At 39.2% G+C, this 27959-nt stretch overlaps 1 protein-coding gene and 1 long non-coding RNA gene across 7 annotated transcripts; one reads left to right on the forward strand and one right to left on the reverse strand.

Moving 5' to 3' along the window:
- Nucleotides 1-7264: 7264 nt before the first annotated feature.
- On the forward strand, nucleotides 7265-8322 carry LOC309488786. The gene is made up of 3 exons (XR_014202272.1): nucleotides 7265-7409; nucleotides 7961-8037; nucleotides 8170-8322. It is a non-coding gene; the product is annotated as an uncharacterized lncRNA (long non-coding RNA).
- Nucleotides 8323-8665: 343 nt separating this feature from the next.
- Nucleotides 8666-26951, reverse strand: LOC309489310 (AMP deaminase 3-like). 6 transcript variants are annotated; one of them, XM_082158043.1, is made up of 19 exons: nucleotides 26867-26903; nucleotides 25666-25712; nucleotides 25547-25586; nucleotides 25192-25269; nucleotides 23141-23275; nucleotides 20464-20686; nucleotides 19319-19496; nucleotides 19012-19177; nucleotides 18354-18573; nucleotides 18138-18267; nucleotides 17864-18058; nucleotides 17647-17778; nucleotides 17204-17367; nucleotides 16987-17113; nucleotides 16214-16377; nucleotides 14009-14129; nucleotides 13395-13568; nucleotides 11297-11407; nucleotides 8666-11216 (listed from the first exon to the last, which is right to left on the reverse strand). In XM_082158043.1, exons 6-19 carry the CDS (start codon nucleotides 20682-20684, stop codon nucleotides 11046-11048), a joined length of 2274 nt encoding a protein of 757 aa, XP_082014169.1. In that variant the 5' UTR covers nucleotides 20685-20686; nucleotides 23141-23275; nucleotides 25192-25269; nucleotides 25547-25586; nucleotides 25666-25712; nucleotides 26867-26903; the 3' UTR covers nucleotides 8666-11045. The 6 variants fall into 6 exon arrangements, with proteins under 6 accessions (XP_082014169.1, XP_082014165.1, XP_082014166.1 ...); XM_082158039.1 differs by lacking the exon at nucleotides 23141-23275 and having other exon boundaries at nucleotides 26867-26933; XM_082158040.1 differs by lacking the exons at nucleotides 23141-23275; nucleotides 25547-25586 and having other exon boundaries at nucleotides 26867-26951.
- Between the last annotated feature and the right edge of the window lie 1008 nt (nucleotides 26952-27959).

Raw genomic sequence — 27959 nt, forward strand, 5'->3', positions numbered from 1 at the left:
AGCCTGGATCCCTACTCTTGCGAGGTACCAAGTACACTAACCTTTTTACAAGAGCTCATGGACACGGGTCACACCCACTCCACGCTCAAAGTATATGTGGCAGCCATAACAGCATTCCAAGCTCTTGTGGCCGTACAATCACTGGGAAGAAGCGACCTCGTCATCCGCTTCCTTAATAGCACTTTTGGGAGTACTTCGACTCGGCGCAGTAAAAAGTCACGCCTGATCCTCTTCCTCTCCCACTATTGACAGAAGTGAGAGGAAGAGGATCAGGCGTGACTTTTTACTGCGTCGAGTCGAAGTACTCCCAAAAGTGCTATTTAAGGAAGCGGATGACGAGGTCGCTTCTTCCCAGTGATTGTCCGGCCACAAGAGCTTGGAATGCTGTTATGGCTGCCACATATACTTTGAGCGTGGAGTGGGTGTGACACCGCGTCCATGAGCTCTTGTAAAAAGGTGAGTATACTTGGTACCTCGCAAGAGTAGGGGTCCAGGCTCCGTGCAGCGCACCAGCCAGAGAACACCCTCCATATCTGAGCGTAGAGGCGCTTAGTTGAGGGCGCTCTTGCTTCAGTGGTGGTTTTCAGCACCCTATCCGGGAGACACCCGGGTACCCAAGAGCGCCCTCAACTAAGCGCCTCTACGCTCAGATATGGAGGGTGTTCTCTGGCTGGTGCGCTGCACGGAGCCTGGATCCCTACTCTTGCGAGGTACCAAGTATACTCACCTTTTTACAAGAGCTCATGGACACGGGTCACACCCACTCCACGCTCAAAGTATATGTGGCAGCCATAACAGCATTCCAAGCTCTTGTGGCCGGACAATCACTGGGAAGAAGCGACCTCGTCATCCGCTTCCTTAATAGCACTTTTGGGAGTACTTCGACTCGGCGCAGTAAAAAGTCACGCCTGATCCTCTTCCTCTCCCACTATTGACAGAAGTGAGAGGAAGAGGATCAGGCGTGACTTTTTACTGCGCCGAGTCGAAGTACTCCCAAAAGTGCTATTTAAGGAAGCGGATGACGAGGTCGCTTCTTCCCAGTGATTGTCCGGCCACAAGAGCTTGGAATGCTGTTATGGCTGCCACATATACTTTGAGCGTGGAGTGGGTGTGACACCGCGTCCATGAGCTCTTGTAAAAAGGTGAGTATACTTGGTACCTCGCAAGAGTAGGGGTCCAGGCTCCGTGCAGCGCACCAGCCAGAGAACACCCTCCATATCTGAGCGTAGAGGTGCTTAGTTGAGGGCGCTCTTGCTTCAGTGGTGGTTTTCAGCACCCTATCCGGGAGACACCCGGGTACCCGTTGAGGGGCCATACATCCCCTGATCTCCATCTAAGGAGATCAGGCTTTCACTGATCGATTGCTCATCACTGATCGATTGCTCCTGTCTACCTCGCTGCCTGCTGTGAGTTTGTTTGCTTCGGTGCTGTAAGCTCCGTCTTAGCCTCGTATTTCTTTCTGTTTTGAACCATCATTTACTATCATTTCTAGTTGTTTATACTACTAAATACAGCTTACCCAACATCTCAAATTACCTGACATCGCTAGCTTCCGTTATTATTAGCACAACACGCTAGTAATTCGCTAGCCTGTTAACGCGCCACCCGTGCGCTCAGTTATTTATTTATCTTTTCTCTCGCGCGCCTGCGCCTTTGAGTTCATAAAAAGCCCAGGTGAGTATGAATCAGTCAACAAACACGGTGAGTCATGTCTTGTCCTGTTATTGTCACCTGCACTTCATGTCACATGTTTAGCATAGCCTTCTCTGTCGGCAATATAGGATTTATATGTGATAAATGCAAGGAGACAGTTAGGCTGACGGAGAAGATTTCAGAACTAGAGACACGCATCCAAACTTTAATTGAGGATAGTAAGAGTGCTAGAGCTTTAGATACTATTTTGGATGCGCCTAGCATAGTGAACTCTTTACATGATGTGGTTCCGGCTGAATTAGTGCCTGCGCAGCAAGGCAAATGGGTGACAGTGAGGGATCGCTCTAGTCGCGGATCAAAAAACTCTTCCGTTCCGATTACCATAACAAATCGATTTGCCCCGCTCACTGAAACACCCACTGAGAATTCTGTTGCTTGTGCCCTAGTAATTGGTGATTCGATCACACGGAGCGTGAAAATAGAGACACCAGCCACCATAGTCACATGTTTGCCGGGAGCCAGAGCGCCTGACATCAAAGCCAATTTAAAAGTGCTGGCTAATGCTAATCGTAAATTCTCTAAGATCATTATTCTAAGGCCCCCTTCCTGTTCGCAGGAGTGATGAGATAGTTAGTAGATTGTGTTCACTCAATGGCTGGCTGTCTAATTGGTGTCCGCGTAATAATATAGAATTCATAGACAATTGGAAAAGTTTTTGGGGCAGACCTGACCTGGGGCAGTCGAAGTACTCCCAAAAGTGCTATTCCGCCATACATTATAGTTATCCTTTTTAACCCGCTTAGAAAAGCGCCACGTTTTATTTTGTGTCACCCTACTTGGTCGTATAACTACTCGTGTAACTGTTTTTAAATAGGGAAAACGTTGATGTGTTTGGTCACTTCTAAATTCATTGCTGTTAGATACCATTGAAAATACTGGGCTAAGCTAAGTGCTATCAAAGTGTCACCGCGCACCAGAGCGATTAAGTGCACGCACTGAGATGAGAGAGGTATGTATCAACTCGTCTTAGTTAAGGGAATAACATAGTTTAATATGCTAAGCTAAGTGCTATCAAAGTGTCACCGCGCACCAGAGCGATTAAGTGCACGCACTGAGATGAGAGAGGTATGTATCAACTCATCTTAGTTAAGGGCATAACATAGTTTAATATGAAAAAACGGTGGAGTATCCCTTTAATGATATGATTTCAGATAATAACCTAGATGTGCTGTGTTTGACAGAAACCTGGCTAAAACCAAACGATTACATTACTTTAAATGAGTCCACCCCGCAAGATTACTGTTATAAACATGAACCTCGTCTGAAACGCAAAGGGGGAGGTGTTGCTGTAATTTATAGTAATATTTTCAAAACCACTAAGAAATCTAGTTTTAAATATACTTCTTTTGAAGTGTTGGTGCTTAATGTAAAAATATATAGTGTAAACGATAAATCACGTTTGAGATTAGTGCTGGCTACTGTATACAGGCCACCAGGGCACCATAAAGATTTTATCAAAGAATTTGCGGACTTTCTATCAGAATTAATATTGACTGCAGATAAAGTACTAATTGTTGGTGATTTTAATATACACATAGATAATGAAAAAGATGCATTGGGATTGCCATTTAAAGACATTGTAAACTCAATTGGAGTTAGACAACATGTGTCAGGACCTACTCATTGTCGTAATCATACTCTATATCTAATATTATCACATGGAATAGATGTTGATGCCGTTGAAATTCTGCAGCAGAGCAATGCCATCTCAGATCATTATCTAGTCTCATGTAAATTACATTTAGCCAAAGCTGCAAAGCCGACTCCGTGTTATAAATATGTTAGATCGATCACTTCTGCCACTAAAGATTGCTTTATCAATAATCTTCCTAATCAGTTTCATCATCTCAGCATCCCAGATAGCTTAGAAGAACTAGAGGTATTTCGGATTTCATGGAAGGAGAGCTCGATTACTTATAGAGAGGCTTTAAAAGCTGCTAGATCTGCTTATTTTTCAAACCTATTAGAAGAAAATAAACATAATCCTAGGTATTTATTTTAAACATTGGCTAAACTAACTAAAAAGAAAGCTTCAAGCCCAGAAGTTTCCAAGCAACACAGCAGTAATGACTTTATGAACTTCTTCACTTATAAGATTGATAATATCAGGGACAAAATTATGCAACCATCTACTACAGTATCGCATCAGGGAGTGCATTTAAAGGGATAGTTCACTTTGAAATTAAATTTTGGTATGTTTTAGCTTACCTCAAGGGCATCCAAGATGTAGGTGTCTTTTTTTCCGCAGTAGTTTCAATTTTGATATTTTTAGGTCAAACCGTTCTTGTCTGTCAGTCATATAATGCAGGTCTGTGGTCACTGTCTCAAAGAGCATGCACAGAGTCCAAATTAAAACAATTCCCCATTGTCCAAATTAAACAATTCCCCATCGTACGTACACATTGATGACCTAAGACACGAAACGAGCGGTTTGTGTGAGAAAACGAACAGTATTTATATCGTTTTTACCTCTTGAACACAGCCACGTCCAAGTGATCTGAGGGCGCGCTGTGTGACGTTTGCGCAGACTGGTGCATAGATATATACACTAGATGTCGCCTTGGCTACTGCAGTTCATTGGAAAGAAACCGTAGCCAAGGCGACATCTAGTGTATATATCTATGCACCAGTCTGCGCACACGTCACACAGCGCGCCCTCAGATCACTTGGACGTGGCTGTGTTCAAGAGGTAAAAACGATATAAATACTGTTCGTTTTCTCAAACAAACCGCTCGTTTCGTGTCTTAGGTCATCAATGTGTACTTACGATGGGGAATTGTTTAATTTGGACAATCTGTGCATGCTCTTTGAGACAGTGACCACAGACCTGCATTATATGACTGACAGACAAGAACGGTTTGACCTAAAAATATCAAAATTGAAACTACTGCGGAAAAAAAGACACCTACATCTTGGATGCCCTTGAGGTAAGCTAAAACATACCAAAATTTAATTTCAAAGTGAACTATCCCTTTAAGTCTCCCTGAGGAAAAAATTGATTCATTTATTGCTATAGGAGAGGAAGAATTTTGCAAACTCGTTAATTCATCTAAATCGACAACATGTATGTTAGACCCTATACCGACTAAGCTACTGAAAGAGATGCTCCCAGAGGTCATAGATCCTCTTCTTAATATCATTAATTTGTCTTTGTCTCTAGGATACGTACCAAAAACCTTTAAGCTGGCTATGATTAAACCACTTGTTAAAAAAACGCAACTTGATCCTACAGAACCAGTCAATTACAGGCCGATCTCGAATCTGCCTTTTCTGTCAAAGATATTAGAAAAAACAGTATCCTCACAATTGTGTTCCTTTCTTGAAAGAAATTATATCTGTGAGGATTTTCAGTCCGGATTTAGACCGCACCATAGTACCGAGACAGCTCTCGTTAGAGTCACAAATGATTTGCTCTTATCATCCGATCGTGGTTGTATCTCTCTATTAGTGTTACTTGATCTTAGTGCTGCATTTGACACTATTGACCACAACATTCTTTTATATAGACTCAAACATTATGTTGGCATTAGTGGAATTGCACTAGCATGGTTTAAATCATACTTATCTGACCGTTATCAGTTTGTAGCAGTAAATGAAGAGATGTCTTATCGATCACAAGTTCAGTATGGCGTACCACAAGGCTCAGTACTAGGACCGTTGCTTTTCACTCTGTACATGCTACCATTAGGAGATATCATTAGGAAACATGGAATTAGCTTCCATTGTTATGCTGACGATACTCAGCTGTATATTTCTTCAAAACCTAACGAAACTTACCAATTCACAAAATTAACGGAATGCATAGCTAATATAAAAAATTGGATGACTAGTAATTTCCTACTTCTAAATTCTGAAAAAAATGAGATTCTAATTATTGGACCAAAAACTCCCACACGTAATAATCTAGAATACTGTCTAACACTTGATGGCTGCTCTGTTAAGTCTTCGTCGTCGGTTAGGAACCTGGGTGTGCTCTTTGATACCAATCTTTCATTTGAAAGTCACGTGTCTAGTATCTGTAAAACCGCATTTTTCCATCTTAAAAATATATCTAAATTACGCCATATGCTCTCATTGACAAATGCGGAACAATTAGTTCATGCGTTCATGACCTCAAGGCTGGATTATTGTAATGCTCTAGTCTAGTGGGTGGTTGCCCTGCACGCTTAATAAACAAACTACAGCTAGTCCAAAACGCAGCAGCTCGAGTTATTACCAGAACCAGGAAGTATGACCATATTAGCCCGGTTCTGTCAACACTGCACTGGCTGCCTATTAAACATCGCATCAATTTTAAAATATTGCTGATTACTTACAAAGCACTAAATGGTTTAGCTCCACAGTACTTGAGCGAGCTCTTAACGCATTATAGTCCTTCACATCTATTGCCATCTCAAAATTCCGGCCAGTTGATAATACCTAGAATATCAAAATCAACTGCTGGCGGTAGATCCTTTTCCTATTCAGCACCAAAACTTTGGAACAGTCTTCCTAACATTGTCTGGGAAGCAGACACACTCTGTCAGTTCAAAGCTAGACTAAAAACACATCTCTTTGACCTAGCATACACATAACACATTATAGACTTTTATAATTCAATGTTAGGCTGCATAGATTAGGTCAGCCAGATCCGGGAACACTTCCCATAAATCCTGATGTACTCGTTACATCATAAGAAGAATGGCGTCTACGCTAATATTAGTCTCTCTCTGTTTATCCCGAGGTTTACCGCAGTCCGCCGGATCCAGGCTGTATCCAGATCTGATGAAGGACCGGCGCTTGGACACGTCGACAGCGCAGTCCTAAAATGTCAACTAGGCTCTTCCCTGTGAAGGCCTCCCTCCCCTCCCTTTACCTATCTACAGATAAAGCGTTTTCGGGATAATTCGGGTTTGCGTGGCTACGTGGAAGCGATAAAATTCTGTATTATTAATTTTAAGGCCAGACCAGTAGTATGTTGAGGGTTGATTTGTAGGGAAGGACTACACGCCAGCGCACATACAGTATATTCAAACGCACATCCCTATAGACTTAACTCGTAATACGCTTGTGCACGCCATCAGCATTCTCGCTGGTTCGCGTTTTTGAAGTTAGCGCAGAAAGAACTTAAGAATTTTCTGTTAAAACGGTGTCATGTTAGCGGCCCCTAAGTTAATAACTAATGATCGTTGCGACGGAAGTGAATCAATCAAACTAACTTTAGCTGGACAATAACTTTATTCTAGAGCTGCTATAAAGACAAAACACTTTACTTTAATTTCCTATTATCAATGTAAAGCTGCTTTGGAACAATCTACATTGTTAAAAGCGCTAAATAAATGAAGATGACTTGACTTGACTTTGTACACATTTGTTACTTAGGCCTACTTTGCTAAAAATATATATAATATTTCTGATCATGGCATAGCTTTCTCCCCACCCAGGTAGGAAAATAAAGTAATGATTTAAAAAACACAAATGCTTGATAAGGGGCCTGGCCCGAGGATAGTGGCGGTAAATATCTGCCCGACCCGCGTTAGTCTCTGTGTGTCCCAGGTACCCCCAGGATCAAGCAAACGCCGGACGCAGATCCTGCTGAACCTGAGTTGGTGTGTCTGCCAGGCCAGGTCTGTGAAGATCTGGAGTGTCTGTGTGTCCCAGGTCCCTCCAGGATAAAGAGTTGCCGCCGGTGCCAGATCTCTCCAGTTTTGATGACAGTGAGTCATTATTACTTTGGTTCATGTTATCATGCCATCTGTTATTTTCTATGTTCTATTCTTTTTGTTATTACTTAGTTATAAATCTGATTTGAGATTAACTGCTTAAAAATTTGAAAATTATATATTTTTTTAAAAAATACTATTTTCATCTTTAATTCTATCGATTAGTAGGTGCTGCTCTAATAGTCATTCACAGAGATGTTTCTAATAATTTGCTATTCATTTTTCTTTATTTTAGAGAAAGCTAAAAAAAAGGAAGAATATAAATGGAAATAAATAAATACAGATATTAAATATAAGATAATAACTGTGTGACTTCTATGTAACAGCATATCAAGACTGTGCTTGTAATCTCTCTAGTGTTCTTGGAAATTGGCTCAGCAGGAACATGAACTTAAATGCAAAACCTGCTGATTTTTCACATGTGTCAATTTCAGCCTGTTTACTGATTTTATTTGTAATCTTCACACTGGTTGGTTCCTCACCTGATCTGCACAGGTGTGTTCAGTCACAAGCAGTTCAGTATCATGCTGTTGTGTGTTTTTCAGGATCCTTTGACTCTTTACTGGCATCAGGATCCCATGGCATTGTCCATGAAGGAATTCGAAAAACAGATGCAAAACAAGTATGTTGCTCTTTCTGGATGCACCAAACCTAACACCTAAGAAATAAGAATTTGTCCATTTTGATTTCATGGTGACTTTAAACCCCAAAGCTGTCTTGTATTTATTTTAGTTATCTCTTTTCTGATTTGCAGCTGTTCCAGCGGCCTTACTGATCACGGTCACCTTTGCAGTCATGCTTGCTGTATTTATAGCACTTTGCAACAAAGCAACAAATTGACAATGGACATTTAATTAAAATGGATTGTTCTAAAAGTTATTCAAAGTGTTACTTTGCTTGAGATATGTTAATACACAAAAGTTTGAAATAATTATGATTATTTTAATGTCTTTGATGTTTTTACTGTATTTTTTATTAAATAAAGCCTTGATGAGAATTATAGACTTCTTTCAATGTTGTGGAATATTATTACAATTTGAAATATATGTTTTCACTTGTAATGTGTGTGTGTGTGTGTGTGTGTGTGTGTGTGTGTGTGTGTGTGTGTGTGTGTGTGAGATTTTTATATATATATATATATATATATATATTATTTTTTTTAAAAAAATTTTTTTTATTTTTTTATTTTTTTTTTTTATGGAAAAAACATTACAAAGAAAGTAAAACATAAATGAAAAGCACACACAAAATACAGGAGAAATTATTTACTAAATAATTTGTAGCCATTTATAAAATTTAAACATAAAAAGGAAGAAAAAAAAAATATATATGCATATTGATCTTAGTAAGTTATTTCAAGGAATAACCAAGACAGCAACAAAGTGTCGACCCAGACTCGGCCCACATCTGGTACGCGTCGAATCCACATGTATCAGATGTGACCCGGATCTGGGCCGACACTATGTTGCTGTCTGGGAAATATGCTGGCCTCAGAAAACACACAACAGGCACTGCATCAAATAAAACTAAACAATGTTTCACACATTACAGATATTCAAAGTTTGAATATTTTAAGTTAATTCAAACAATGCATTTTGTTTCCCTTTTTAACATTATAACATTATTTGCTGCATTAATTAAAAAGGACAACCATGTGCAATGTTTTTATTTTATTTATTTTTCACTTAATGGTACACTATGTAACTTTTGGCCCTCTACCGGTTAAAAACAAAACTGCAGGCATTTTGCAGAAGAACATTGTTTTGGTTGTGCTTCGACTCTGCGTGACTGTGCAGATAAATGACCTTTTACAATAGATAATGCTTTACAATGAACTCTGAAAGCTACACTTTATCTGTTCAATAAAATAACGTACCTGTTGAGTAATAAATTCACTATCTCCACGTCACTTTTATGACATTTCAAATCCCTCAACCCTATCTCAAAAAAAAAAAAAAAAAAAAAAAATACAATATTGATTCTTGTTTTATTGAGCGATAGAGCTCTGTCGCGTTCTATTTTTGACAGCTGACTCTCCTCTTTTTGGGTTTATTTTAAAATGGGGGATTCCCGGGAGTTTGGAGATTTAGCTGCTTTCTCGGTCGTTGTGAAACTAACCTCTGTCACTCCCACATCAGACACGTGCCAAAATAGCCGGAGCAACTTCTCTCTATTAATGGATATGACGAGGCAAGCACGGGCAAGTGACGTTTGTGCGCAATTTTCGGCGATAAACATTCTGCGTGGTCTAACATATAAACACTTACAATAGGCTTTCAGTGGCGTGTAACACAGTCACTCCTACTAGCCACTTTGGCGTGTTGAATTTTATATATATATTATATACATTTTTCAATTGTAGTTTTTTAAAAAGGCAACTAAGTTCAATGTAGTGTTTTCAAAATAGTGACTTTTCAATGCATATCGATACTGAAATATCTGAAACACTTCCAATACTCATTTTCCACAGAAAAGATGCACAATACCAGCTGTGCTTTCTCACTCTCTCATCTCTCCGACAGCGAGTTACACACAAACCCGCCTCCTCTCACTCACTCGTTTCATTTGCTCCGGATGAATATAGTTGGTGCTTACAGGGCTTGAAATTACTGAAAGTATTGCACATCATTTTACTCATTCCCGCAGATTTTATGCTCACACCCAAAGTGCGCACACATAAAGCAGCCTCTCAGTACTAAATCAAGTTATCTTTCACTGCTTATTGCGCTTATACAGTCAAATACACAAAATAATGTCAAAATGCCAGTCTTGACGAGTATTCACGTAAACATAGTCAGTTATGTTTTAAGTGAATGTAAACAGTTGAGAAAGAAAATGCATGTGCAACAGTATAATGGATCCGTGTGTCAGGTCTTAAAGTGACAGCAGCCTAATATTCCTATAATATTAAAAATATCTATATGGCAGTTTTCTCCCCATGGTATCGATGTAAAAATTGTGGACAGTGAAAGCACTCGCCACAGTGGCTGCTGAGCAAAAAAGTTCATTTCAAGCCCTGGAGTCAAGGTAAGACAAAAACATCGATTGATGATTTATTGACTCTATTTAAATTTAGTTGATTCTAAAAAAAAAAAAAAAAGAAGCTACATAGTGTACCTTTAGTTACATTTTTTATTACTGAAAGGACAGTGGAGAATTTCTGGGGAATGAATTGGAGTTAGGCATGAGATGGGAAAGATGTGCAAGTGGTGCGAGAGTTTCGGTAGGATAATGTTTGGTTCAGCAGAGCAGGGGTGGAATGTTCCAGACAATTTGGATTGCCACAGAAGCATCTCAGTGTCTGCCTGACAACTAGGCTATTTCCAATTGCACATGTATACATGTATAGAGGACATAGTTCACAAATCTCCACAGGGGGGAGACACTGCCCGTATAATGTAATGTCAAGAATGCCAAACCCCCTTTGAAACGCCCATTCAAAGCATTGCATAGGCAGACGGCGGTGTTTACAAGAAGGCTGGGTATTAGAAATATGAGAAGCAGAGCAAGACTAGATAATAAACATTACAATTTTGATTCTTGTGCATCCATTCCTACAGTATATAAAAATAGCAACCATGCATGTACAGTATATGGGCACAGAGGGCTTAGCAGAGACGTACTGGACAGCTACTGTGACCCGACGACCTCTGACTTTACTGCGTCTACGAGGAAGCTGAGTTCATTACACATGGTCTCGTGTCTGTAGGCCATGCGGATCTGGGCTACATTTGTCCGCCGAATGTCATTCCCCTCTGGCCCATCCTTTAGGTAATTGACCCCAAGGAAGTACTTTTTCTCCTGAGGAAAATGGCAAAGGGCTTCAGTGTTGTGCTTAACAAATATTTATATAAATGTTATGAATTGAGGATGTGCACTACCTCATGGGAAAGGCCACTCTGCAGGACACTGTTCCTGGCGATCTCACACACGTCACATGTGCTCAACTTCCACAGCTGGGCTGCAATAGCATACTCCTCCATTAAAGCCTCCTGCAGTACACATCATAAAACAATTACAAAGTTACTGTATACACAAATTACTGTATATTTAAAAAGTATGTAATTCAAGCACAATTTCTCAAAGCCGCAGACTTGTGTAGGCTGGAACTTCAAGATGGCAATTAATGCAAATAAAATGAAATAAAAACGCATTAAGTATATATGATTTACCTAAAAACTTTTTATAAATATATAATTTTTCTTTACAAATTAAACTTAGAAATGGATTTTATTTAATTTTATTTACATTAAATGCATTAATTAATAAATTAACATTTTGAAGTTCAAAAAGTTCAAGCCACTTTGAGAAATTGTGCTGGGATTACGTGCTTTTTAAATATACAGGTAATATATTTATATACAAGTAATTCTTGTTTTTTGGGAATATTGCAGTATTTAATATAAATAATCTATCAGTGCACATTATTATAATTATTATAATTATTATTTAAACAAAGCAACTTCCCCTCCCTCACAGCGACATCTCTTCTCTGATAACGTGTTTAACTGACGTGAGGGCGGGGCAACCTGTCACTCACATGAGATCACAACAACAGCAAACCACAACGATCCAATCAATTCTCAATGGAGAAAATCAAGTCTTGCACTAAATAATTATTTATTTTTTGAGAAGTGTTTCACTCTGATATACGTCACAATATGGAAGAAACTTCCATTTCATGCCGACGTTAATTGTGAGGATTTTTTTCAGTGATCTTTCTGCAAGTTACATCGCTACGAAAGTATGTGGTGACAAGTGTGTTGTGAGTGAGTCTTTGAATGATTCACTCAAGCGATTCATTCAAAAACACTTATTCAGTCACGAATAAAACAAAACGCGACTGCTGTGTGTTGCACGCAGATGTGCTACATTTAAATCTGTTGTGGATTTGTTTGGAATTGTTTTCACTGGAGGAGCAAAAATAGATGGCAAGTTTGCATCTAAAATTCAAGTTACTCCAAAAAAAATGTGTTTATTGAGCTATCTTGGTGGCTCTTGGTCTCAACAACAGGACAGCATTTATTTCATAGGCTACTTCAGCCTCATGCCTACGGACCATCCGTGACTTCCTTTCCTTGCTTATTTTTGATTAGAGTATTTATTACTGAGTAGTTTCAACTAGCTACAAATTATATTTTTTTAAATTCCATTCACATTCCTGTTGGAACATTTATTGTTATATTATTTTTAACATTCTGCCCTCTAATTCATACTTTTTTTTTTTTTTTTACTAACTAAAAAGCCTTTTAATATTTCATCTTACTAGTTACAAGGATATCTTATTAGCAAATAGGGAGTGATATTTATATAAGTGGTCTGCTATACTGTTAAAATACCTCATTTAATTTCATTTTAAGCTATCAGAATTTCATCTTTCTTTTTGGCCATATAGGGCAGGCTAATTATCAGAAACTGAACCAAATTGCAAATTTTTCTCAGTTTTGTCACAGTTGTGTGACAAGTATGAGCTTCATATTCTCATTATATCATACTATAGGAGCCATAAAAGCCTGATGTATCAAATATGATAGTTTTTTTTATTTTTAAAAAGGTTCAATAAACTGTTCAGTTTCAAAAAGTGTATTTTTTTTACTATTATTTCATATGTCAGGCTTAACCTGGTTTATAAAATCCATTATTGAATATATTTATTGAAAGTTTAGAGCATTATTTAAAATTTTAGGTGGTTACTTCAGGTAAATGTAAGAAATTGGGGTCCAGCTAAATAATGTTCCTAAACGAGGTTTTCACAGCGATGCCATAGCATAGAAGAACCATTTCTGGTTCCCCTAAGAACCTTCCAGTGAACCGTTCTTAAAAGAACCACTTTTGTGAATCTAAAAATCTAAAGATAACTATAAAATAAACAATTGTGCAATGGAAAGGTTCCATTGATATTTAAGGTTTTTCATGTAACCTGCAATGGCAATAAAGAACCTTTATATTAAAGAGTGTGTAAGATGGTTGTAGTTTGACCTTGGTGTAGTGGAACTGCAAGGGGTCGTCAGTGGAGAGGGACACACACAGGCCTTTGTGTAGGAACTCTCGCAGTGGGTTCTTGGAGTATTCCAGGAACAGACTGTTGTTACTCAGAGGGGACATGGCAATGGGCACTTGGGCAAGATAGTACAGGTACTGCAGCACAGGACTCTGGAAAAGCACACACACACACACACACACACACACACACACACACGTGTGTTACGTGAGAAGATCAAATGCTCTGATCAGGCTCTTATATCCGCCTGCTTTCATTTGCATGTTTTTGTAAAGCAGCAGAGGCTCCATTGATTCTGGGCTCATCACTAACACAAGTACATAGTCAAATCAAGTGGTAACACGTCACATCTGCATTTGCTTAATTAATAGACTCGGGCCAAGGATCTGAACTCTTTGCTGCCACCATAAATTAAAGTACAAGATATTTGCTAGTTTGACTAATAAGCTCTCACAATTAATAGTCATCATTCATCTTGTCAGAATGATATTGCATTAGACTTTGAACTAAATTTCAAAAGCGCACCGCATCATTTCCCTCATTTTAAAGAGCTGTTGAGCACTTTAGGTTGGACTAATCTTCTACTTCTAACCTTTTTCAGGTTTAAGCCATGAGAGATGTTGTCCGCGGTGAGGAAAGCTGAAACCAGGTGGGTGATAGAACCAGCTTCTCCACAGTGTGGACGGAACTGAAAGGTACTAAGACCACGTTCCCTGTGAAAACACACACATATAAGTTGAACAATTTTGGGGGGAAATTTTATGGAAGATTATAGGCCCCCACTTGTTGCAAATATAATGCCAAAGTAAGAAATTATAGAGCAAATTATATGAGAAATAAAGTTGCAATTACAAGAATACATACAATACACACTCACCGGCCACTTTCTTGGGTACACCTGTTCAACTGCTCGTTAACGCAAATGTCTAATAGGCAAATCACATGGCAGCAGCTCAATGCATTTAGGATGTAGACATGCACTGGGTTCTGAAATCACGTTCTGTCTGAGTAGTTACTATATTTAAATTTGAATTTACTTTCCGACTGCTAAAACGTACATTCTATAATCTATATAGTCTGATTAAGGCTAGAATGAATACAATTCGGTGGTACTACATCTACCATGTTGTTACCATCACGTGAACTACCAGCATCAGCTGCGTCACTTCACTACCATTCATAAATCCTCTCCCGTGGCCTCATGGGACAGCAAAGTGTCCATCGAATGTGCACTTCAGAATCTCGGCGAAAGCCGTAGGCCATTCAGGGACTTTCCGCCTACTAATTTTTGAATACTATGTATTCGGACATACTTCTCTTTTTAAGCATACTTTATAGAGAAGTATTCGATTTTGGACGCAGCACAGGTCAAGACGATCTGCTGACATTCAAACTGAACATAAGAATGGGGAAATGTGATTTCAGTGACTTTGAATGTTTCATGGTTGTTGCCACCAGACGGGCTGGTCTGAGTATTTCAGAAACTGCTGATCGACTGGGTGTGTATTTTGCTAGAGACAAAATGCGCTATGACTATAGCATACAACATAACAGCTGCTGTACAGTATTCAGAGGGCACTTCTCAGTCCGACTGATTTCGCTGATTTTTATGGCCTAAAATGATCACATTTTCTGCTGCTTTTCAAAAAAAAAAAAAAAGTGCCGATTTTATTACACTTAAAACCCACCAATAATCATGATGTACTTATGTAATTAGTGTTAGTGACAGTAAGATTACAGCTAATATTGTTGTGCATAACTACTGAATGTGTGGTTCTGGTCCCCCATGCACAGGTCACTGGTGAAATACTCATAATTCTGCTTTGCCAAAGATACAGAATTGTGTTAGACACAATAGCTTGCACAGTGTCACTGAATTAGCATTGCATGTAATTAGTCAGTGACACTAATTATATACTGTATATCTTCACCATATTATATCATTGTCTATTGTCCCTCTCCATCACTGAAATAGGCCTGCCCCATATCAGAACTTTTCATTCCTATTAAACACTTGTATGTAAATCTGATGGTGTTGAAATCCCGGTGCTCCGTATGGTAAGTGCATCCCTGCTCACTTTATAATGGAATTCACTGCAATACAAGGGCAGGACACTTCAACACCTACCTACCTCCTACAGTTATTTCAAGATCTATCCACTTCCTTTGATTTAATTTGTCAGGTTGATACAGTTAGATGAAATTATAAAAAAATGTCAACATGAAGCCAGTTATTTTGGTTGTAACCACATAAAGAATATTATTTAGGCTATCTGAAAAAAACGTTTTCTGCAGCATTTACTGTTTCCCGCGATTGTATTTCCTGTGTACATACATTTATACCTCTTCAATGCATTCAGAGGCCCTGGGTTACTGACCCCCATTGATCCGGTCCATAATCCATCCTTTATAAAGTGGAAAGATGATGTCAGTTTGTTCTACTGACAGTATTCCACAGGCTTTAACAGTATCTCAGTTGTAACCCAATATGTGTGTATTACTGAAACAGTGGTATTTATAGATGTCCTGGTGCATGGTGAAACTCACACATGCAATTGGAAACCGTTTGTTCTCGAATGCCTTCCAGTACTTATTCAAGGTTTATCAAAGCCTGAGGGTATAATAGAAGATCTTGCAAATATTAAAGTAATCTTTAACTTCTTTAACTGTAATATTTACTCCCCCCCCCCCCCTTTAGTGCAGTCATTTTTCCTATTGGTATGGGATATGTAGCCTCTCCCTTCAGCTAATGGAATTTTCCAGTTGGTGTGTGGAACAGATATAATAGAGCACATACTTCCTGAGGTTGTTGAGGACCATGATGTTGGCATACATGTGGAAGAGGTAGTAGCTGTAGGGTGGGTTGTCATCTGTTGTCCATTGCTCAGGCTTGGGGCTCTTAAAAGAGAACATGTGATCGCTATGCTTGGATTCATCATCCACACTGTCAAAGCCAGTCACCTGAGAAAGAAGGGACGTCCAATGAGTGATGTGTGATAAAGTCTTGCAACATTATTTATTTGAAGTGCACTCTGAGTTTTTCGCATTGCTTTGCCTATTATCATGATATAATCAAACTTCTTTTAATATAAAATACACTATATGGATAGAAGTATGTGGACACCAGCTTGCACTCCTCTGAGAAGGTTTCAAATAGATGTTAGAAAATGGATGCAGGGATTTGCTCTGACACAAGAGCATTAGTGAGGTCAGGCATTGGTCAGAGGTCAGACGTTGGCTGATGGGGCCTGACTCGTGGTTGTCATTTTAATTAATCCTTGAAAATATGTTGAGTGGGGTTCATATCTGGGTCACATTTTTCATGCTGGAGCAGAAAATATCCTCCCTAAACTGTGTGAAATTTTGAAAGCACACAATTCCCTAAAACGTTATTGCATGCTATGAAGAATAAGATTTGCATTCACTGGAATTACTGTTTTATTCAAACCAGTTAATCAGAAGGGAGTGTCCACAAACGTATGGCCATGTGATATTTAAAACAGTTAAATTAATTTTACATGAAGTACATTGATTTTAAAAAATGACATCTAATATGAACCTTGAACTTACATATTTTAGAAATACGTGGAGCTCTTTGTGCTTCTGAGGATTCACTGTAGCCTCAAATAGAGGAAGGAAAATGTTCTCAAGCATCTTGGCAAAATTAGGAATCAACTTACGTGACTTGAAAATGTCACTGGAAGAAATAAACATAACATAATTGTAAAACAAGATTTACAATTTTTGGAAAATACTGAAAATATTAAGAATGAATGTAGCTACTTACTATATTCTGGGCACCTGAATGATCCAGCGCATGTTTGGAGAGTACACTTTGTGCTGAATAAACCAGTGGGAGAGACTTTCCCACTCCTCTGGGGAACGACCATAGATGGACAGTCGTGGTTCGGCATGCTGATACTTGCTCTCCTCCAGATCATGTGCTACTTCCTAAAAGAGACAAAAAGACAAATTCGAGCTAAATTAGTACCGCGCTTACTGCATGACATGTAATGATGTGCAGTTTACACATTAACATTTCTGCATTTAGCAGATGCTTACAAGAGACTTACAAGAGAAAAACAAATAAAAAAAAAATATATTTTCTTAATTTCTCTCAATAGGCCCATCCACTATACTGCGGAGATACTTGGTGCTTGTGCATAGTTTGACTGATTCCCTACCAAACAAATCTAAAACCTTAGCCTTGTAATGACAAAATGACTATACCTTGATTAAGCGGGCAAAATACTCTCCTTCGATGTAATTGTCAGTCTTCAAGTAGATTTCCCTTAGCTCACTTGCTCCTACTGGATTGTACTTGGAGTTGAATTTGTCAAAGCGATGGAAGGTTTGTCTGCCCTGTGAATACACTAAACATGATGCATACTGTACAAGCAACTAGCATATCCTTGGGCTGTAAACGTATAGATAAGACGTTACTTACGGCATGGACATCTAAGGAGTCTACAGTAAGATCATAAGGGTCCATGTTCAGGTTGTTAAACACCTGTTTGAGAGTTAGTTTAAGCCCTGCCTTCTCCAGGACGACTCTCTCTGCATCAGTTTTATTGGTGGTTTGGATGAAATCAAGCAGGTGTTTCTGGCTCATACATGCTGCTGCATGAATATGCGTGTCTACCTGTAAGAGAGCATTTGTGTACATTTAGGCCGCAGTGGATATCACATTTATATAAACCAATGAGTGTTTCAAATTATACCTTTCGGACATTGTAGAAATCTCTATGAGGAACACCCTTGAGTTCTTTTAGTTCCGCCATTTCGTTGAGCATTTCATGCAGGTAAAACTTTGACCCAAGGAAGTTTAGTCGTCTATGGCAGTAGGTCTTACTGTTTAAAGAAGAAATATGTTAAATTTTACATCTTGGATATGCAAATACAGAGACTTGATGTGGTAATTTTGGTTGGAGACTTACGTAGGCCCATCAATGATCATGGCGAGCACATGACTCATGTCAATGGCAAATGTTTCCAGGTCTGGATAAGGCAAACAGCGTGGTTTGTTCATGCTCAGAGCTTCATTGTTTTCATATACATAAATAATGCCATCCTTCATCTTCATCTGATAATTGAGGTTCTCTGGAATATTCTCCATGCTGTAAGGGTCCTCTCCCTCACCAGGGCAGGGACAGATATCTGTGGAGAGCAGAAGGTTTCACCAAAAAAGAAAAAAGAAAAAAAAGAAAGGCTAGGCAGACTTAGCTGGTGAAGCTAGTTGACTAGGAAAGTCTTGTTAAGTTAGAAAGAACACATCAGTAGACCAATACAGTCTCCCTTGCTGGTGATCAGCATTAAAAGATGCTGTTTTCCCCTTTAGAATCGTTCCCATTCTAGTGCTTATTTGTATTAGTTGTTCCTACTTGAGCTACACATAACTCAAGTCAACTCTTATGTCTTCTAAAATTAGTTTAACGTTGATGTCTTGGGAAGGGACATAAAGAGAAACATCAAGCAAACATTTGTAAACAGAAATTCCACTGAAATGTTTACAGAGCCAAAAATAAACCTAGAATGAGAACATGGTCTCCATCCAAGTCACATCTGGTTATGAACCCTGAGCAAATGCAGATGTACCTGGAAGAGTTTCATCTTCTTCTGTCCACCTTTCATTTGCTGCAATACGTAGGAACTGTGTAGTGGTCCGTGGGAACCGGTGATATGCCAGTTTTGAGTATTTTTCTCGAATAAAGAGAGCTTTTAGCAGACTTTTAGCTGCTTGCTCATAATCCTCAACTGTAATCTGAAAGTGCACAGTGATTGTGAAACATAACATGATTGTTAAAACATGATCAGCTGTTAAAAGAGCCTTTATATGAACTTTCAACAAATTATGAGAGAATGTAGAGAAAGGTGGTTGATTTTCCATTCTAATAATACACACCCCAGCACAGTAGTCTCCGCTAATGATGACTCTTTGATACTCCGGCAAATTTTGTGAGATTGAAGAGCAGGTAGAGGAAGGGGAAATGAGGGGGGTCACCACCCCCCGGACACTCTCCGTACTTAATGGGATTTGCAGTGACATAGATTGAGATCGAATAATCTTAAAACTCTTCTTCCTACAGAGGATTAAAGCGAATGGGGGCTAAAAATTTAATTATTCATTCACTAAGCACATGAATCATTAATGAATCATTAATGAAATCCAGCTTCTGATGGTAGCTGGTTTGACATGTTTTCAAGATGGTCCAAGGTGGTCATTAAGGCAGACTGATCTCATGAAATGGCGTATGTATGACACGCCAATTCGTATTTCCATTTTTGGCGTGCTATCAACACGCATAATCGCTTTTCAGCGTGTTTATCAGCGCCGTTGACTTAACGTTACATTACTGTATATATAAATGTATATGACCTACCCCAACCCCGTCCCTAAACCTACCCGTCACTGGGGTTAATACCATTTATGAGTGTTCCCCTACCATCCTAGGAAAAAAAATATCGCTCCCCAGATGTAGATATACATTTTGCTTCGTTTCGCTCAGACATTTAACGGCGTACACATACACGCGGAATCACTCTGACATTTAACGGCGTAGACATACACGCGGAAGATGACGGTTCGTTTCGGCGTGGACATACACGCGGATAGCTCAAAATGCGTATAGATAACACGCCACTTGACTTGAAAGTGGCGTGTATGTTTACGCAAAGTCATGATGTCATGTTGATTAAGGTCATTAACTGGCACAAGGGGTTTCCAATCCTGGAGGGCTATTGTCCTGCACAGTTTAGCTCTAACCCTAATTAAACAGCTAATAAAAGGTATTCAGGATCACTAGAAATGTCCACGCAGGTATTCTGTGGCAACATTCAGCAGGACATAAGCCCTTCCAGAGCAGGATTGGACACCCTGGTGACTTGTTGGTGGACTTGGTTTCAACCAGACCATATTGATAACGCTGGTACCAAATCTGGCCAGCAGCAAACCAGCTACCATGTTCAACAGACCAGCTTGTCCTCCATTGACTGGTTTGGCCTGGTGTTTTAAACCAGATCTACAGTGAAAAACAAAATGATGCTGACCGTTTGGCACTTTCTTCTGACTGTTGCTCAGCCAGTTCTCTGAGTAGCTCCCTCTGTCTGGCTTCCTGCAGGCCAATGGGACAGTCCTCAGGGACAGTGTACATGGATAGGACATCTTTAGTGTCCTCTTCCTTTATTGCCGAGGCATACACCTTCTCTGCAAGTAGACGAACTTCCTCATCCACATCACTCAGAGCAATCTTCGGAAACTGCCGTGGCATATCTGTAAAGAAGCATGTTTAAACACACCTCAGTAACATTAAGCTGCTGAATTCTTGAAGTCATCTCTCAAAGCCTACGTCCGGCGATCCCATAAGCATGTCCCATTTTTAAGTCATGTTGAAATCAAACAAGTGTTTAGTGTTCAAAAGTGCTGTACTAGTCCGTCAGTTGCTGTCACTGCTAAAACAACAGGGTTACTTTGATAAATATTTCATGGCTCATGTCAACACGTTTGCTGTAAATAGTCCTGAGATGCCATGTGCATTCCCAGGCCGTTGATTTAGGCCAGCAAAGTCAGTCACTAGGCCAGTACACAGCTGCAGACGCACTGCCTAATAAAACAGTTATGCTTGTGTAAGGACAGATCAAGTGTCTGAGCCCTGGCTTTGACTTCTCCCAGAACAGTTAAGAACATGGTCCCCAGTGGTCGCATCAAATGCTATCCAGGGCAAAAACCAGATCCCTTTGTCAAGGTTTCCATTCTTCATGGTCGTTCCAAGAAACTCCCATACCAAGTAGAATGTGTGCCTGTCATACTGACTGTTGTACCAGCTGTGTAACCATAGGTACCACAGACATCTGAGAACAAGCTAGAGGATATCTGGCATGAAACTGGAGCATATTCTACCTAGCTCTATTGATGATAAATAAATCTACCATCAATTTGATTACAAGATTCAGTATCTCCTCCATTACACAAGCCTGGTTTCCATTACAGATTTGCGCAAAACTTTTGCAATATTTTCTAAATGTTGATAAAAAAAAAAATATTGTGAAATGTCAGCATGCGAAAAAAAAAAAAAAATCCTCTCGCTATTCCAAAAATCATGGCGACGGATGTTGGTAGGTTTACGTATATTGCAGCCACCGCACTAGCCATTATTTTTAATCGAAGGAGACGTACATGTGTTATCCAAGCATTAATGGCAAGGAAAGCCTTTATACTTGGCAACGGCCACGAATGGCGTTTTTCTGGGTGTTTCTCCCTCTTATCTGCTTCGAGGTCTTGATAAATTGTGGCATTTCTTTGTTGTACTTGGCAGTACTATTTTGTCTTTTATGAGATTAATAAAGAACTGTCTCATCTTCTGTCCAAAACATACCGCGCCATCTTTAAAGAATGATCATGTGACATTTACGTACAGCAGGTGACCTGTAAAAACGAAAAAAACTGTTTCCATTGCAGGTTTGCGAAATATTCCTTTTTCAAATTGCCTGAAAAAAATCACCTTAATGCAAGCGTAAACATTTTTTTTGCAATATATGGGAGTTTTCGCAAAATACACCTGCTTCCATTGGGCATATTTTCAATTCGTAATTTCAATTTACGCAATTTGAAGGGCAATGAAAACGCAGCTAGTGAAATCAAACTCTGTCAAAAAAATAATGCTGACTATTGCATCTGTTTTCACCACAAACTTTGATTAGGATCACTGGTTTTAAATGCTGTGAGGACGACAAGGAAGTTCTTCCACCCTGCCACTGTACCTATAAGACTTGCCAGAAAATAGTTACTGGTTCTGGCACACTCTACCTCTGTCTGTGGAAACCTGACATGCACAGCTGTGCGACTGCTGCCGTTCTTACCTTCAACCCCCGTCAGCGCCATCTCGGCTTCGGCTGTTCTTAGCGGGTGCACTTCAAATGGTATATGTTTGGGTGTGCATGTGTGTGATGTGGGCCATGTCCAGTCGCACTCTGAGAAACTGCTGTCGTCTAACTGCTGTTTTGTTTTCTTGAGTATCTCTCTCCCTCTCTCTATTTTAAGAGGTAGAAAGCTACTAATCCTTTGAACATGTCACCACCGCCTGTCAACAAAAAGCGACCCTGGATCCAACAGAGAACCGCTTACGAACAGGACCTTGCTCAATCCTCCCAACCCATCTCACGCGTACATACAAACCTGGCTTTCCCAACTCATTTTAGGGGGTAGTGAGGGATTTACTCGCTCACTACCCCTAAAATCCAGCCCCACAAAACCCAGAGCTGATCTCCAAAACCCAACTGTCCACGTGAACAGAATCTGTGGCCAAAAGAGCATCTGCTTTGACAGCTTCAGCCATCCCTCACCCCCCGAGAACAGCGTTTAATCCCAGCTCTGACCTTGCTTTATGCACGTATCATTTCAGCCCCAGATAAACAGTCCTGCTGGCCATTAGCGGGGGTCTACATGAGGCAGAGATAATCACCCCCGAAACTGATACCTCTTAGTTACTTCAGAGCTTAAACTGGGTGTTGACAGAAAGAGTGCTGTTCATGTTGTCCCAGAGTATGGGAGCATGCCCAGCATCTATTTGTATCACATCCACTTGAAACCATAGAATAAACAAACCATCTCACCCTGTGATCGTTAGAAGTGCACAGCAGGATCCACTTGCGCATACTCATTTACCCTGGTATGGAAAGCAGACTGTAAAAAAATCATTGTGAGGGGACAAAGGGGAAGTAGGTTTACCTGATCCAACTGTTGTCCTTTATGTTCCTGTAACCTCTGCTTTTATCTCATACCTTATCCAGCTGGAGCTCCAACAGCAAAACCTACCCAACTCTCTCTGTCAGACCAAGTGCGCCTGTCAGCCTGACCTGAAAACTGGAGACAAGTCACATGATGGCGACACAATCCTGGTGATGTGTTGGGTATTATTACAGGGTGCTTGGACATGGCAGGGGGAGGAACTGGAAGTGGATTTGTCAGGATGGAATTAAGATACAGCTTGAATATCTCCCCATCTCATTCTCTCTCCCACATATCAATCAGAGGGAGTTCTGGATCATATGACTAAGGGATTTAAGGGTCTGTGTGGTGCAAAGCTTTATCAGAGATTAATGTAGTACAGGCAAGTTCTAATGGCTTCAGCTCAGAGTTGATGGGTGTATGAGCAAAACCGAAGCCACGATCTGTTATATAAGTTGTGCATGTCTCTATGAATGCCTTGCTACAATGAGGCTGTAAATGCTTGAGTAAATAATGAATGACTACCACTCTGTTTTCTTGCACCTAAGGGTCTATTTAATGGCTCAGACGTGCTTTGCCATCAAGAGGCTCTGGGTGCAATGTAACTACACACAATGTATCAGGCTGTATAGTTGTCTTTGCATATAAAGCTGAGATAGAACACATTGAATAAAAAGACATCATTTACTTTAATCCATAACCATAAATAATAGCATTTCCTATTAGCAAGAAATCATTATTTTCTCTGCTTTTCCAAAGGTACATTTCTTCTCCATCTTTTGTACTCAGCGCTCAGGTTTCACTCTTGCTCTAGCCGTTATCATCACGATCTATGCTAGGGGTTAAAAGGATCGTAGTTGATCCCTACGGACCAGGACCCACGGTTCGGCACACGTGTTTTGCTGATTAATTGCAAAGTTTCACTATCAATTCGATACTCAAGGACTGTTATATGTGCGCACAGCACAGCCACACACACCTGAAGGGTGCGCACACAGAGAGGCGCATTTCTGAAACCTTGCATCTCCGTGAGCTTGAACGGACACATACACACAAACATATGTCAAAATACTAGTCTCTTGACCAATATTCTCGTACACAGCTGGTTATGTCTTACGTGACAGTAAAGAGTTGAGAAAGAAATCGGATGTTTATCATTATATTGGATCCATGCATTCGGTCTTAAAGTGACAGCGACCTGCTGCTAAGTCATTGATGTTAATCAAACAACAAATCACAGCTTTAACAAAGATTAATCTATATTTTATACAGTGAACACTATAATGTTATTTTACATTTAGGCCTAATTATTACATGTCTGTACCTAAATACACTACAGTTAGACCTTACTTTATTTGTTATATTGTATCTATGCTTGTAATTAGTCTATTTGATCAAGTACATAGTATATTCGTGAGAAACAGGATTGTAAAATAAAGCAATACCGTAATTCTATATAAAATGCTGATGTGTTATTGCTTGATGAAGCTTGTAAGACTATTGTGAGAATATCGTGAAGTTCAAGATTGGAGGACAGACTGTGGCAGGGATGCAGACAGAAATAGCAGGACTCATGTTTGAAACCCCCTTTATATTAAAAATGTCAGGTTTTTTTCTTAAACTAGCTAAACAAACTCTATTCTCGCTCGGTATCATACCTACATGTTTTTTCTAGCTTGTACTTTTACTAGAATTTTTATTGCAGCACTTCTCATGTTACTGGCTCCTTATGATGAATTATGCTGTAGCATTCCTTTGGAAGGCATTTGCTACATTAACAAAATAATGTAAATGTTTATGCAATGTCTCCCTCATTTTAGGGCCCAGGATAACATTCCTAGTTGCCCCCATCTGGTAGGAATCAGAAAAAAATCCTGAAGAGAAGAGTTCAATGATGAAATAAAAAGTGCTGCAATAATAAAAAAATAAAAAAAATATTATAGATAAATATATATATATATATATATATATATATATTACTGATAATGATATTAGACAGTCTCTTATTGCAGAGAGAGAGACAGAGAGAGAGAGAAATGATAATGGCTCACCCTTTCCTATACACGGGCTGGAGAGCTGCTTCACTATGGGTGTCTGGAATCTTCGCATCATTTCCTGTGTGCTCAGGCCTGGAGAGTGAAAGGACAAAACAGCATGTGCAGGAGCAGGATGAATAGGTGGGTATTTCTCAGCATTATTGCAACAGATTTGATGCCATGCTGAATAAGTGCATCTATTTGCAACCATTGATTAGAATTTCCCGTAAAGGGTATCAATAAACACTTTTGAAGAATAAATGTATGATAACAATTTGCATTTTAGTGTGGTTTGTACTGCATCACGAGAAAGAGAAATAGGCATTTATTTACAATGTAATAATGTTAGTAATCTTATTGAAGCACTTACCTTGCCTCAGATCTTACAGAACTCAGTGTCTTTTCTGCAGCTGCACCACAAATACAAACCCATGATGTTCTCACAGGAAAAAAATGAAAGGAAAAGAAGAAGAAAAGAAAAAAACTCACTCAGTTCTGCCCCCAAGTGATGTATGAGATATGACACTTGAAATTCACTAAGCAAAGAGAGGAAACATCACATCTGGAGTCAAAACACAGGGCTATAAAATTACACATTTCTTTCACTGATGTTTAACTTTATGTAAATAGACAGTGTAAAGATAGTGTAAAGTAAAGTAGTATATTTTCTTTCTGTCGTAGGCTAATTCATGATTGCCCCCTTGTGGAGATGTGTATATGTCCATCAAAAACAAGACGTTTTTGGACAATTACTATACTTACTAAAAATGTATGAATGTCATTGAATACCAAACCAATGTCAATTACATATATTATAGTCCTAATAAAAAAAAGTGCTTTACTATTAACCAGTCACTTAAAGACCCCCCAACCTGCCATCCCGCAAAAAAAGAAAAAGAAAAAGAAAAGAAGAAAAAAAATAGAAAAGGTTTTTTTATGCTTTTGGTTTATTAGTAACATTTTAGTTTTTTAAACATGAATACAGTGCACTTTAAATTTGGTGGACAGATTTATTAATTTTCAAGTAGTCTCTGGTCTGTTGACCGCAGTTCTATATGACTTTAAATGTTGCTTTGGAATTATATTCATTGTAAAAGGTGCTTTACAGATAAATCTGACTTTCATTTTTATGCTAGTGGGTAGAAAAAATAACAATACAAATTAAATGTCCCAACAAAATGTTTATTAAATTTGGCTTTTACTTTAGCTTTAGTACAGTGGCAATATAAAAGCCAATTATTATTATTATTATTTTGATTTAATTATTTATATTTATACTAGTCTATGATGCCATTTTCTGCCATTACACTGTATACCTGAGTCTTTATACATGCAAAAATATAGCTACTTTTATAATTAAGGAAGGGAATTATATCTCCTGCAAGGGACTATTAAATTTGGGGGTTCTTGGCATTAAACAGAAAAACACACTAATCTATGGACATCGCATGGTCTCTCTATCTCACTCACACTCACACTCTCACATATATATTACCAGACACTTAAGCGGAAGCGACTTTAACAATAAAATAATTTGGGGAAAGCCGCACATACGCACAGTAATTGACATTCACACGCTCTCTGATGCTCTATGCACAGCAACAGCGCAACCCTCCGTTATTTCTAAAACGACGCAATTAGTAACGGAGGCTTATGCTGTTAGAGAAAGATGCGTTATTTCGCATTTTACCTGGCGTTGCTTCAGCGTGACAGTCTTTTCTCCTGCACATTTCCCCGCTGCGCACTCATTCGATGATGGGCGGGGAAAGGTAGAATGATCGAAGTGATCACGCACCAATTACAACAAAGAATCTCGAGTTTCACAAAACAACACGGACACAGTTAAAGGGGAAGCTAACAGGACAGTTGCAACAAAACAATTGGGTATACGCATGTATTTATCCTTAGAAGTCGTTATATGCAATCAGCCCGGGTCAAAAGGTAAATATACGGCGTATACGTGCGTGTATATAGTAGGATATATGGGGGGCTCTGTGCTTTTAATAGCCCATGACCAAGTAAACACTGTAATACATAAATCGTGTAATATTTTTGTGCAAATTATAATACTTGAATGCAGAAATACACCGAACAAACTGTCATATTATTATAACAGCACGTTAGAAAAAATACATACATGGAAATAATTATTTTCCTGCGTGTGCCAATAAGCTGGTGTCAGGTTATATGAGAATGTCCTGTCTGTATGTTTCTTTATTTTAAATCATACCACCACAGTATATAAGTGTCATTATAGAAATCTTAAAATATGTAATTCAAATAGGCCTAAATGTCTTCAAAAGGCAAATACAATTGTATCTAAATTTAAAATTTCTGGCAATTTGAAAAGTTAAAGGAACCGTATGAAAGAAATGTATTTAAATTAATCATAAAATGGCCCTGATATGTCACTAGACATTAAGAAATCATGTTCATTTCAAGTACTTATATCACTGACAACAGTAGTCCAGCCAGGATATTGTCATTTAAAAGTGAAGTTGCAGCCCTCAACTGATGTTGATGTTATGTTGTGTTTTGGCCTGATGCTCCACCCTCCACCTATCTACCAATCACGAAGTCAGTAGTGTTTCGGCATCCGGGTTGCCAGCTCTGGTCGCTTTCACTTATAGCGTCAGCTAAATGAATAGCTGTATCTTTGATATCTGTTACACATAGTGACTTAAGGCCTATTTATACTTCTGCATCGAACTGCCGCCGTAGCTACGTCATAGGCTGTGTGTAGCGCGCGTACCCTTCTGCGTACCCTGACGTGCACCTCTCCA

The sequence above is a fragment of the Leuciscus leuciscus genome (genome assembly GCF_965113295.1).
Source record: "Leuciscus leuciscus genome assembly, chromosome: 2".
Taxonomy (NCBI): domain Eukaryota; kingdom Metazoa; phylum Chordata; class Actinopteri; order Cypriniformes; family Leuciscidae; genus Leuciscus; species Leuciscus leuciscus.

Coding starts and splice junctions, on each gene's coding strand:
- LOC309489310 (XM_082158040.1), bottom strand. CDS start 25,252: ATGATGCGAAGATTCCAGACACCCATAGTGAAGCAGCTCTCCAGCCCG. Junction 19,497..20,463: donor TCAGAAGAAAGTGCCAAACG/GTCAGCATCATT, acceptor AATCCTCTGTAG/GAAGAAGAGTTTTAAGATTA. Junction 11,217..11,296: donor AGAGTGGCCTTTCCCATGAG/GTAGTGCACATC, acceptor CATTTTCCTCAG/GAGAAAAAGTACTTCCTTGG.